This window comes from Biomphalaria glabrata, chromosome 5 (genome assembly GCF_947242115.1).
Source record: "Biomphalaria glabrata chromosome 5, xgBioGlab47.1, whole genome shotgun sequence".
Taxonomy (NCBI): Eukaryota; Metazoa; Mollusca; class Gastropoda; family Planorbidae; genus Biomphalaria; species Biomphalaria glabrata.
This window is the reverse complement of record NC_074715.1, coordinates 18,079,314-18,091,687: the sequence shown is the minus strand read 5'-3', so window position 1 is coordinate 18,091,687 and position 12,374 is coordinate 18,079,314. Positions and strand designations below refer to the sequence as shown.

At 35.6% G+C, this 12,374-nt stretch overlaps 1 protein-coding gene across 7 annotated transcripts in view; it reads right to left on the bottom strand.

Annotated features, from left to right (window-relative positions):
- LOC106076746 (uncharacterized) overlaps window positions 1–12,374 on the bottom strand; it is a 32,484-nt gene that overhangs the window by 10,173 nt on the left and 9,937 nt on the right. For 3 of the 7 annotated variants that reach the window (XM_056029354.1, XM_056029353.1, XM_056029349.1), the window contains exons 2-3: window positions 1,753–2,073; window positions 811–1,001 (exon numbers count right to left, since the gene is read on the bottom strand). In XM_056029354.1, coding sequence (XP_055885329.1) covers window positions 811–1,001; window positions 1,753–1,871 — 310 coding nt within the window. In that variant the 5' untranslated portion in view covers window positions 1,872–2,073. Of the gene's footprint in view, window positions 1–810; window positions 1,002–1,752; window positions 2,074–4,708; window positions 4,732–4,912; window positions 5,161–7,707; window positions 7,836–10,556; window positions 10,692–12,374 lie in introns of those variants that run through there. The other 4 variants (XM_056029351.1, XM_056029352.1, XM_056029350.1 and 1 more) reach the window with 4 other exon arrangements.

Here is a 12,374-nt window from a genome sequence, read left to right as displayed (position 1 = left end):
CTGAACAAAATCTAACTCACTACAATAACACGTCTTTTCAGACTGGCAATATGGAGTCGTCTCCCTTATCTAAGACAGCTGACGACAATGTCGTTTATCTTGCATCACTCCCAACCAATCCCTAACATCCCACCATCACCATAGAAACACCGACACACACTTCATAACACCCCTCCTTTTTTTTTTTAGCCTTGTTTCTTTATTAAAAACGGTTACATGATACATTTTTATTTACATTAAATATAGATCTTCTTATCTTATCTTATATAATATAGATGTATCCTATAAGTGCGAAAAGAAGTGAAAGACCAATGAAATAAGCTACATGTATGTTTAAAATGTTTGACATGTTTCCGATGTTCCTTCAGAGTTAAAGATAAATTACTTCCTAGTCCGAACCTCTTGCTGGACGAACGACAGTCCAGTGCTCAGACCGCACGACCAGGCAGCCTACATTTATTTAAATAAATGTGACCAGACACTGACCCTTGTTTTCTATGAATTAGAAACGTAGAGGCCTACCTAACAAGACTTACTTATTCTGTTATCTCCATAATTGGCCTTAACATCTATTATTCAATAGTTTCTCTTATTTTTGTTGAAGTTAACATTGTTGACCCAACTACGCATTTGGTCACGTAAGCCTAAGCCCCTACAATATTAAACCAAATTATATACTTAATTGTTTGATTGAGGAGATGCTTAACCCTTAAAACCAATATTTTGTTCTGATCAACTTGCCATATAATTGTACTATAGCCCCCCCCCCTCCACGGCTACCACTAGGAGCGCACTTTATGTTAGTCTCACCTTGATATGTTTCTGGAATCAATAAATCTGAGCCAACAGTAACAAACATCTTCTTTTTCTTGTCAAAGCTCAAGTTCTGGGCGCAGACTTTTCTGACCGAGTTCTTGCAGTAAGCTAGTAAGGGCTGAGAAATATCTATCGAGTTAGTTTCTTCTTTGGATGGAATGGTCGACTTCTCACACTGTATCACCCTTGACATTGAGAGCATACAAAATAGAAAGTTAGATCTGAATTCGAAGAGCCAATGGATCAATCTAATAATAAAACCCAGCAACATCAACACTTCAGCTACTAATAAAACATTTTCCCGCCTTTTTCCGCTCCATTTTCAACCTTGTTTCTTTGCTGTATAGAGCGCAACCACACAACGGGGACCTCTGTAAACTAGATCTACATCATTAATACTTTTCTTTTGTTTTCCTTTTGAGGAAGACATGCATGTCCGGACAGCACCTTACTGACTGGGGGCTGCCCAGCTTAAGTCGGGCTGTAGCTGTTCATTGGTATCCTAGGATCCCTCCCACTGACGAAAGTCAGTCTTAATTAATACAAGCCTAAGCAAGTATTGTACATTTTATTTAAAAGACATCATTAATTTTTTGTAATATTTTTTTATCTTTTGATATAATAGATTACTTTAAATTGGACCATTGCTTTATATTACAATAAAATCCAACTTTCCTCGTTAAAAAAAATAAGTTAAAAATTGGATCTTGATCTTCTAATGAGTAGACCGAATCCTTATCTTACATGCGTAATTCAGTCTGAGCCAATATGTATCTTCTTTTGTATGTAATTGTAGCCATATATCTTGTCTTTATCCCTTTTATAAGTATTGTGAATAGCTAAGACTGCTTTATTGATCTTTTTGGAAATGTGTTGTGTCACCACATGATATATATAAGCTAACACTATGATTAGTGTAAATAAAGCGTGACCTACTTTGGTAAGTTGCTGCTGTTAATAATCTGGGTTAATGTCAGAACTTTCGGGTCAAAGTCCAGCTCTTGTTTCTTGACCAAGGGAACAAATCCAATTATTTCTTGTCCCTTCTTTGACATTCTTGTTTTACTTCTGGCTTGTCTCCCTTATCACACTTTAATTGGACACCTTATTTTTTCCTGATGCCATATAATGATGACCTTTGAATACGTGTAAACGAACACCAAGCAAGACAGCCTTAACACTGGCCAAGTTTTAATAAGTCCTCTATATGAACGCTCTATTAAGTAAAAATAGTCTTCTTCGAATGGGACTCATTACCTGAAATTAAAGAAAATATTTCAATTATTTTAACAAGCAAATATGAATAAATGGTTGTATTTGTTATTTATTTATTTATTTAGGTATGAATTCTTTAAAAAATCACCCACAGCCGATGAAGTACATTTTATGTAAGCCTACCACGTCTACACTAGATCAGCCTCTTTCAACAATCACATCTTTACATCCGCCTCCCCCAACCATCCCCATTCAGTCCCCTTTAGCATCAAAATGTTTAAAGACTTCTCTACACAATCACATATTGGCAAAAGAGTGGAGTCGAAGGCTTTCCAACTCTATGCTTGTAAGCCTGATTGTACTCGATCAGTCCAGCAATTTAAGTATTGAGTTGGCTACTATAAAACAGAGACATTGTTCAAAAAAAGAAAAAAAATCAGTAACACTTTATGTTTGCTAATTAATTAGGTTATTAATATTAAAGAACTAAAATCTCTTAGAAGAATAGTTTCTGATTCATATACAATTTAAACAAATGTATCATACAATCTACTTTGTCAACTATATGCTGTCTTTACAAGTACTTTCAAAGAATCCTTTTAGGAAGTTTCTAACGATTGTATTGTATTAGGTCTAAAGGCAGGTATATGGCAAGTTATACACACATCAATGGTTCATTCTTGAAATAAAATGTTTATCAGCTGGAGTATGGCTGCAGCTCTACTGCAAGATTAAAAAAAAACAACTAGTGGTTCTTTCTAAGAAAAAAAAAACTGCTAAATCGGAAACTGAGTTTTGATTTTTGAAGTCTTTGAGTACATCGGATATAGATCTGAGTTCCGAGTTTCGTTTCGTTGACTCAACTTGCTGTATAACAATGACACTAGTGTTGCGTCTAAACTAATATATACATCTATATATAGTTTGCCTAGATAAAAAATCAGCATACTTGACTTTAGATTGTTTATGCAATAGGCCTATAAGATTATTTATGCAGTATAAGATTGCTTATGCAGTATAGGATTGCTTATGCAGTATAAGATTTATACATTATAAGATAAAATTGTTTATATAGTATAAGATTGTTTATGCAGTATAAGATTTTTTATATAGTATAAGATTGTTTATGCAGTATAAGATTGTTTATGCAGTATAAGATTGAACGATGTTTACTAAAGAAATATAAATAATTAAATGATGCGATCTTGTAATAACTTTTTTATTTTAAAATTCTAAATCTGAATCCAATTTTAAGCTCACACGTTATTGTTAATCTACATTAGACAGATAGCAGCCTTAAGCCAGGCTTAAAGTTAAACCTTGATGTGACACGATACACACAACCTAAGTTTAAACCCAAAACATGATTATCTAAGTTTAAACCTAAAAGACATAAGACTCCGACGTGAACATAGATTTAAACAAGAAAACAGAAATGAAACACATACGATAGCCTAACAAACAATGGTCTGGGTTTAAACCTAAGAATTAAGCTACACACACACTATAACACTGATTTAAACCCAACATTTCATAGTTTACACATGATTAGACCCTGAGCAAAGATATGTAGCCCATCATAAATCCAGATGCATGTGATATGATAGAGTTAAAATGATTTTATGTTAACTTGAGGGTTTAACTGATATAGTGTACAATGTAAGAAGTATATAGGCTAGATTGTAAAATAGACTTTATTTTCTACAGGACCAACTGCATAGTTTGTCACTTAGGCCTACTCCGCACATGCTATTGAAATTTATGATTTATAATCGATCGTCATGATTACTGGTTAAACCAGCGAACTGGTTATTGGTCATGCTAACGAATGTTTGAATTGAAGAGCTAACAATTGGGTGTAGAAAGTGGGCGTGCGGCAGTGTGACATAGGCTTATAACCATCACACATTTTCAACGTATTTTACTAATGTTCACTCGGACAAGTTTTTACTGGGGATCTCCAAGCAAGGCGTAAATACAGCACTGAACAGAGATCTTGTTGTATCAAAAATGATAATTAGACTTAATTTTAAAACATGATATACAAATCTCGATTGGATTAGCATTGAGATGAATGTTCCTAGTTTGTCACTATGAATCGATCTCATGTTCAATTTGTTTCCAAAACCAGGCACATGAGTAGTTAATTTTGTTTGCTTGGTACTTATAAAACTTGATATACAAATCTCGATTGGATTAGCATTGAGATGAATGTTCCTAGTTTGTCACTATTAAAAAAAAAGTTCTCCTTTCAGACCTTGTGGTCAATAGGTCAGCTGTTTCTGTGGCTTACGGTTAACGAGGGTGTATTGGGGCCAGCACAACGACCAACCGCTTTACCTTTCCCCAAATAATGTCAGTTACCCATTAGAGCTGGTTGGACTCAGAGGCGCCAAAAGATCCCGAAATTAAAATCACAGTCTTTACCAGAATTCGAACCAGGGACCCCCGGTTCAGAAACCAAGCGCCTTACCGCTCAGCCACTGCGCCTCCTTTTCACTATTACTATCGTGTCAATACACAACTATTTACCATCCTGAACATAGGAATAAAATGTCCTCGTTACCAAACAAGCATGAGGTGGACAGGAGTAGCCAAAGAGGTCATTAGTTGTTTCAGTGATTCTTGTGTACATTCATGAGTGCGTTATGCGGGAAAAACTAATCAAATACAAAACCTCAAGAAGAAACTAATCAAAACACATATATAAAGACTATGAACCCAGCAAGGCCAAGCTGAAAGTAAACATTACAAGTACCAAGAAAACAAAATGCCCTACTTGCCTGGTTTTTGGAAACAAATTGAACATGAGATCGATTCATATAAAACACAATTGTAGTGCCTGTACCCGGTCTTATTAAAAAATAACTGTCACACGAACCAGTCTTTTTAGATGAACACATGTGTTGATCACTCTGTGTAATTATCCGCACACACTTCTGCTCTCACAGTAACACACTGTGTCAACAATATCAACCGCTCTTAAAATATATTTTTTTTCTCTAATTGCTGAATGATAATGATTAAGGAATAAAAGCATAGTGTTATAAATATATCTTTCAAGTAGTTGATTCTAGTTGACTCTGAACCCATCTAGTAAGCACAGTTGAAATACATTGGTATTACTTCCTCCTTCTGAAGAAGACATTAGATTAGGTGTAAAACGTACCAGGCAGTCTACAGATAAGGTTTGTACATTCGGTGTGCCGTGTTACCGATAGCAGGGAATCAAAATATGTTTATTGACTTAATCTGCGTGTGTGTGTGTGTATGTCAGTACAAGAAGCATGTTTTGTTCCCTCTGTATTAAGAGTCATTATTTGTCAGTTCCTAGCACTAGGCAAAACTCGACAGCTGTAATTGGGGCTGTACGTTATTTAAAAGAAGTGAAAAAATAGCAGGTTAATGTGAATTAAAACAACTGAATGATAGATAGTAGATAGATAGACGCGCACAATGAGAGAAAGAGAACAACTGATGACTGTTATTTTAAAAGAAAGGCGGAGAAAAAACAATGAGACATCTATTTTTTGTTTATTGTTTTGTTTATACTTGATACGTCCATTGAGTGCGTCTCTATTTTGTCTTCTCCTGGCCTTGGAGTAAAACTAAGGTTAAATAAAAATCAGTCTGTTTTGTTTTTATCAACTTATGAATCAGCGTTGTGCTTAAATACAAAACAAAACAACACGTTTTTTTAATGTTTCTTTATTTTAAAAGATTCTTTTGTCCTTATCTTTTTGTTTGCACATTTCTATGAGCAACAAGGATTGAATGTATCGACCAGCAAGTCATGGGATGTTGTTTTGACAAGAATGGCTCACTGTGTAGCGCGGTTTGTTATTGAGGAAGTCAGTAAGTTGTTAGTGTCCTTATGAGAACTATACAAACGATACACTTACTTTTATAATTAGAGCGCATTAATTCAAGAAAGTAGTCTCAAAGAATGAAGATCAAGAAAAAGCTCCTTAAAAACGTGTATGTAACTAATTTCACAAAACGTCTTGGTCATAGGCTACAGAAGACTAAACACAAGGAGCAATACCTAGGTAAAGGGAGGGAAGTAAAGAACAGATAATGCATCAGGGAATGGATGTGAACTTTTCATGGACTGAAGACAATATATCACTAAGGTTAAATAGAATTATCTTTAGTCTTATTGACTGACAGTATGTTTCTACTTAGGGGAAATGATTAAAAAATGCTCATCAAAATCATAATATCAAGAAAAAATCAACTTAAGAAACTTGAGAACCACTGCATTGTAGACATTGATTTTCATTAGTATGCGAAATTCCAGCGTAACAGAGCCTTACAGAGGTGCTCCCTGAAGCGCTATAAAGATCAAATCAGACCCCATTCTTCTCTCATTGAAGGACAACTGAGCAAGTTAATAATTTCGATGCACATTTTGAGAGGCATTGTTAATTACATTGCTGTGTTCACCACGCGAACAATTTTGACACAAACTCGCGTGTAATTTATTGTCAATATTTTTTTTTCTGCTGATTCCTAATAATTCGCACGTACGTTGCGATAACTGTATACTAACAGTTTTACGTTTTTCTTTTACAATTACTGAAGTAGCACTAAAATGAAAATAACACACTAGTTTCAAATCAATCGCTTAACAATTGAAACATACACTTGATTCTTGTGAGAAAGAAAATAGTTTATACTCTCCATTACTTACAAATCTTTTTAGAAATTTTTAATACGTTTAAGGCACAGAGGTCGACAACAGATCTCGTGTGTGGCCCAAAAGACTAAGGGAAAGGTGCAGTAGTAAATATCAACATAATCTGTTTCCTCTTACATTCCTTTCCACAAACAATCTAGCTACCCTCTCGCTACCCCCTAGTTTCCCTCTAGCTACCCCCTAGCTACCCTCTAGCTACCGTCGTGTATTTCCTTGAGAGACTCGCTCTACAGGTCAACAATGTAAATACTAGACCCTCCTCCCACCCTCGTTTTTTTTTATCTCTTCATTCCAGCTGGTACATCAGAGAGAGAGATCCATAAGAACACTTGGCGTAAAGTATGAGATCTATATGTAATAAATAACAAGCGAAGTCACCAGACGATCACGTTTCTCTCAGGTAATTACTTGGAATCGCTGGTCGTAAATTATTTTCCAAATAAATGGACAGCGACATTGATTCTCAAAATTAGACTTGAGGGATTGCCTTGGGAAGGATGTTGGACTTGAGGGATTGCCTTGGGAAGGATGTTGGACTTGAGGGATTGCCTTGGGAAGGATGTTGGACTTGAGGGATTGCCTTGGGAAGGATGTTAGACTTGAGGGATTGCCTTGGGAAGGATGTTAGACTTGAGGGATTGCCTTGGGAAGGATGTTGGACTTGAGGGGCTCTTGGGATTTGAGCTAATACAAACCGATGTTGTTGTTTTGTTATATTATTAGTTGGGTAAAAACAGTGTCAATAGAAAAAGTAAATCAGACTTATTCATTATTTTTCGAACTGGTAATCGAAAGTTCGTCATGTTAGTTAACACATTTTTCTATTCATTTTTTATTTCTGACTAGACCGGCTAAAGCAGCGATTTTCAACCTTTTAAGCTCGGCGACCCCCTTTTACTATTGCCCACTATGCGGAGAACCCCTGGGCTAAAGTATTGTTTAACTTTTCACTCTCTCTCTCTAGTTTCACCCCTCACCTTTCTCTTTTTGTATCTTTCCCTGATTTGATCTTTCTTTCTCTATTTCTTTCACTGAATCATTCCTCCTTCAAATTGTTTCCCCTTTTCTCTCTTCTATCTCCAGAACTCTCCTCTTTTTTTTTTCACTATGTTTTGGAATAAACAAAATGTATTTTTAAAAAGTTTGTTAGCTTCGTTTCCTGAAGCCGCACTGACCTATGAAATCAAACTATATTTAATACATGAACAAAGTGCCGTATTGTAACATCATCCTGTCTTACGATTTGCTGTATCAGATCTCAGTTTATGAAAGGTAAGGAAAATAGTATCTAGACTACAGGTCAAGGCTATCTCATGTCTGCTATAAAAGTAAATCTCAATTAACATTTTTGTTGCCTAGATACGTAGACAGGAAGTTCGTGTCAGTCTTTTGTAATTTCTATCACATAAAACAGGGAGCATTCCTTAGTTTCATTTCAGCATAATAATTTTGGAGAAATTTCTTACAATGTAAAGCCACATAAACAATGAATAGTTAAAGATAGTTGTAAGTCCCAGGAAGGAAAAGTAAACGGAATTGTTGCTGTGGTAACTCAAGGTGAGACTCAAGTTGGTCTAGAAAACAGATGAACTTACAACTAAAGACCTCCTAGTCGTAAAGAAGACCTTGCTGCTTTAACTTAATCTGCTCTAGAGACCTACAAGTCTTATGGAGAGGACCTTATTGTGTTTTCTTTTACGCCAACATCCTACTTCATAATCTACGTAAAGAATAACCAATAACTTGATTTGACAGCAGAGTTCAATGAGCCTATTGAATTTAACAAGGGTCTCAAATAAACAGGAGACCATGAAACAATGTTTTTGATGAACGCTCTATGCCTAACATAATTTCATTTTAACATTTTCACAAAGCTCTGTCTGTTTGTCTGGTAAAAAGTTATGACACGTGATTTCTCCGACACCCAATCTCGGATCAAGCTGAGATTTTGCACAATTATTTTCTTTAGCTGACTAAACAAGAATCAATAAAAAATAATTAACCAATTAGTTTATTAACTATTAGTAACAAATTATTTTATTTCGTATCTCGAATAAAGGAAAGAAATCCTAATTGACTGAAGTTTTGGCATAAGCTAAATTAGTCCCCTTGGTAGGTCGTCGTATAAATCCTTCTTTATTGTTAGTCTAGAGTCTAGATCTTTAACATGAAATATTTAAACTAATAACAAGTACGCTTAATATAAACTTTGTTGTTTTTTTAATAACTATTTTTAAATACATTTCTTGTTTTTAAATTTATTTTAATCAAAATGATCATTATAATTAGCAGTCTTTTTTTTTCCTTTGCTGTATAGTCGAGTATCAAAACGTTATTTGGGTGAAATGTCATTATTTATAGATAAAAAAAATTTCAGTGAGAGATAAAGATGTCAATAATAAGATACAGACATGACGTAGTTTCAGACCTTGTGATCTATAGGGCAGATAATGTTAAGGTCATGTTGTTTTTTCGCCAACAGTTAATGAGCAGGGTGTCATGTGGCCAGCACAACGACCAACCATCTTTACTTTTCCCTAACTAATGTCAGGTACCCATTAGAGTTGGGTGAGCTCAAAGGCATTCGAAAATTCCCAAAATTAAAAATTTCAATCAATACCAGGGTTTGAATTTTGGACCTCCCTGTTTGGAAGCCAAGCGCTTTATCACTCTGCCACCGCGTCATGTCTTTTTTACGCCAATAAATAATTGTAAACCGTTTTTTTTCTTGACACCAGAATGGGTGTGGGAGAAATAACTTGTTCAAATATCTAAAGGGGAAGAAACCCTACAATGTAGCCGTAACTGTGAATACTAAATTTCCCTTGTTGTGTTGTTGGTATCAAACAAAATAATTAACTAATAGTAATTAATTGACTGATTGTTGTTGTTTTTTAATTGATTCATTTTTTTGTCTATCCCAATGAATATTTATGCAAAGTTTCAAATTGACTTGAGAATGGGTGTGGGAGAAATAAGGTGAACAAACGTTTTTACCAGACAGACAGAGTGAGTTGATCTAAGCTTTATAATACAAAAGTGGAGGGGGGGGGATCATAACACCTTTTTGTCAGTAGACTCTTCAGATATTTATTTCCTGATCCCTACACGGTCTTACGGCGTCACATTCAACTTACTACGCAGTCACTCTACGATTTGGTAGGCAGTGTGTACTGCATCACTTAACACTTTGGAAGCGGATGACTCAAGTAACTCTTCAGTAGTTTTAAAACTCCCTGCTTCCATTATTAGCATCGTCTCCCCTGTGTCCCTCTGTCATGAACACAGACAGTGCATGTGTAAATATCTCATGAACCCCAACCGTTGAGTCCTCTCAACGCTTCGTTAACGTAGGGTAATTAGATTAATTTAAGATGACCTGTTACGTGTGTTGGACGAGTGCCTCGTCAGTTGTACATCAAAAGTTTAACAGGTTAAAAAAAACAAACAAACAACACTTTTCAATTATTTAAAAGATCGCAAAACAAACCCGGCATTAACTTATGTAGTACTCATCAACTAATATATATCTGAGTCCAATGAATAAAATACTTCTAAACAAGAAACTCTCCCACACACAGTTGGTCCTGTGCCTGACAAAGGTAAGGTAGGAGAGATTTAGAGGCAAAAACAACAGATATAGGCGACACATTTTGATATTATTCGAAATAGAAAATAATTATAATAATGGCAATGTCTTCCATTCCGAAGATTAAGGATAAGTGATGAGAGCAGTGTTTCACATGGCCACGCAAACCAACAAAGTCGTTGTCCGCCGGGGTCTATTTCAATTATGAAGTAGAATGAAACGTAATGCCATACAAACCTTCAATCTAGCTTTCAAGGCAAGTCACATTTCCAGCACAGAATTTCACAGAGAGAACAAAAAAAAGTTTTAAATGACTTGGCCATTTTCAGTGCAGAGAGACATTTCAAACATACAAACACAAATGTCTTTTAGCGACGGAAGTGGCGACCGCATAACCTTTAAAGTAGTGACGGGCAGGGAACGGTTACAACTGGATGGGGTCAAAGGTCTTAATTGGCTACGGTTTCGAGTGGTGGGGGGAGGGAAATGTTAACAAGTTACGCCCCCATAATGCCCATCCCCCTTTTTTTCAGTTGGAACCCGACTCTCGCCCTCACAAAAAGCATTACATATTGAGGATGACAATACAGAACAGATAACAATTTATTGTTTCCTAGAAACTCTTTAACACAGTGGTGACCAACGTTTTATCGTGTTGGACACTTACCCAGCATATATAATTATATATAGATAACAGATAATCGTCGAGTTCAATGGAACATCGGCGGCTTCATTATCAACTCTAGGTAGAAGAGGCCGGATAGCACTGCTTACGGTTCGGATGTGTATCGCGGGCCAAAGTTTGGGTACTGCCACGGCATATTCCTTTTTGCCCTCATCAATGTCATTTATATAATATATAGATAATGTCAATTAATACATTTCTTCTTTCACCACTGCTATTTAAATATATTCAGCAAAGATTTGATCGATTTATGTATTTCTTTTCTAAAATTCTTAAGCTACAAATAAAGTGCAATTACATTTCAGAACCTCTTTGGCCAGGTAAGCATACTCCTCACCCCTTGCCCAATGATTGACAAGGGTATTACATTACCAGAACTTGTATTTAATTTCTTCAAAGTGGAGCAGACTTGTCTTTTGATTCCAAATACTGGGGACCTGAAGCAACACTAACCACAGAGTTGTCCTACACAATGTGTTAACTACAGTGGGTAGAGGTGTACATAATTTCATTTAAAGTCTGTATTATAATTGATAAGATAAGATAAGTCCACTTGTTTAATGTGTTGGCTTAACAAGAGCATCAAACACAGAAGTGATCTATTTGTCAATCAACTGTGTGGAGCAAGGGCTAGTTGAGTTAGTTAACTCACTACTCCTTCCTTTAAAATTATTAATGTTGAAAAGAAAAGAATAGAGTGTGTATGTACAAGGAAATTAAACTCATGCAAATTGACTAAATTATTGTCGATACTAGACCTACTATTTGTAATATAAAGATACAGTATAGAATAGCAGAGTTTAGGAAAGTATAACTTCAGTTTAGAAAAGTATAGCAGAGTTTAGGAAAGTATAACTGAGTTTATGAAAGTATAACTTGAGTTCAGGAAAGTATAACTTGAGTTTAGGAAAGTATAACTTGAGTTCAGGAAAGTATAACTTGAGTTTAGGAAAGTATAACTTGAGTTTAGGAAAGTATAAATTGAGATCAGGAAAGTATAACTTGAGTTTAGGAAAGTATAACTTGAGTTTAGGAAAGTATAACTTGAGTTTAGTGTGTTGTCGCTTCTTTTGGTCAACAATAAATCTCAGAAAAACAGAAAGTCATGTTTCGGAAGTCGCCCAATATAAACTACTAAGCCCCAAGGATCACCGTGAAAGGACACCCACTTAGGCGCCATTGTTTGCCCTTAATGGCCTAGATGAAATTATCTGGCAAGAGTTTTCAGGAAGTCTACACACATTTGAGGCTCAAAGAAAAACTAGTTGATGACAGGCGCAGTAGACGTCAAGAAAACTTAGAAAAATGGGTCTGCGTGGCCACGTGAAACACTGCACTCATTCTTAATCACAGAAATCGATGACATTGAC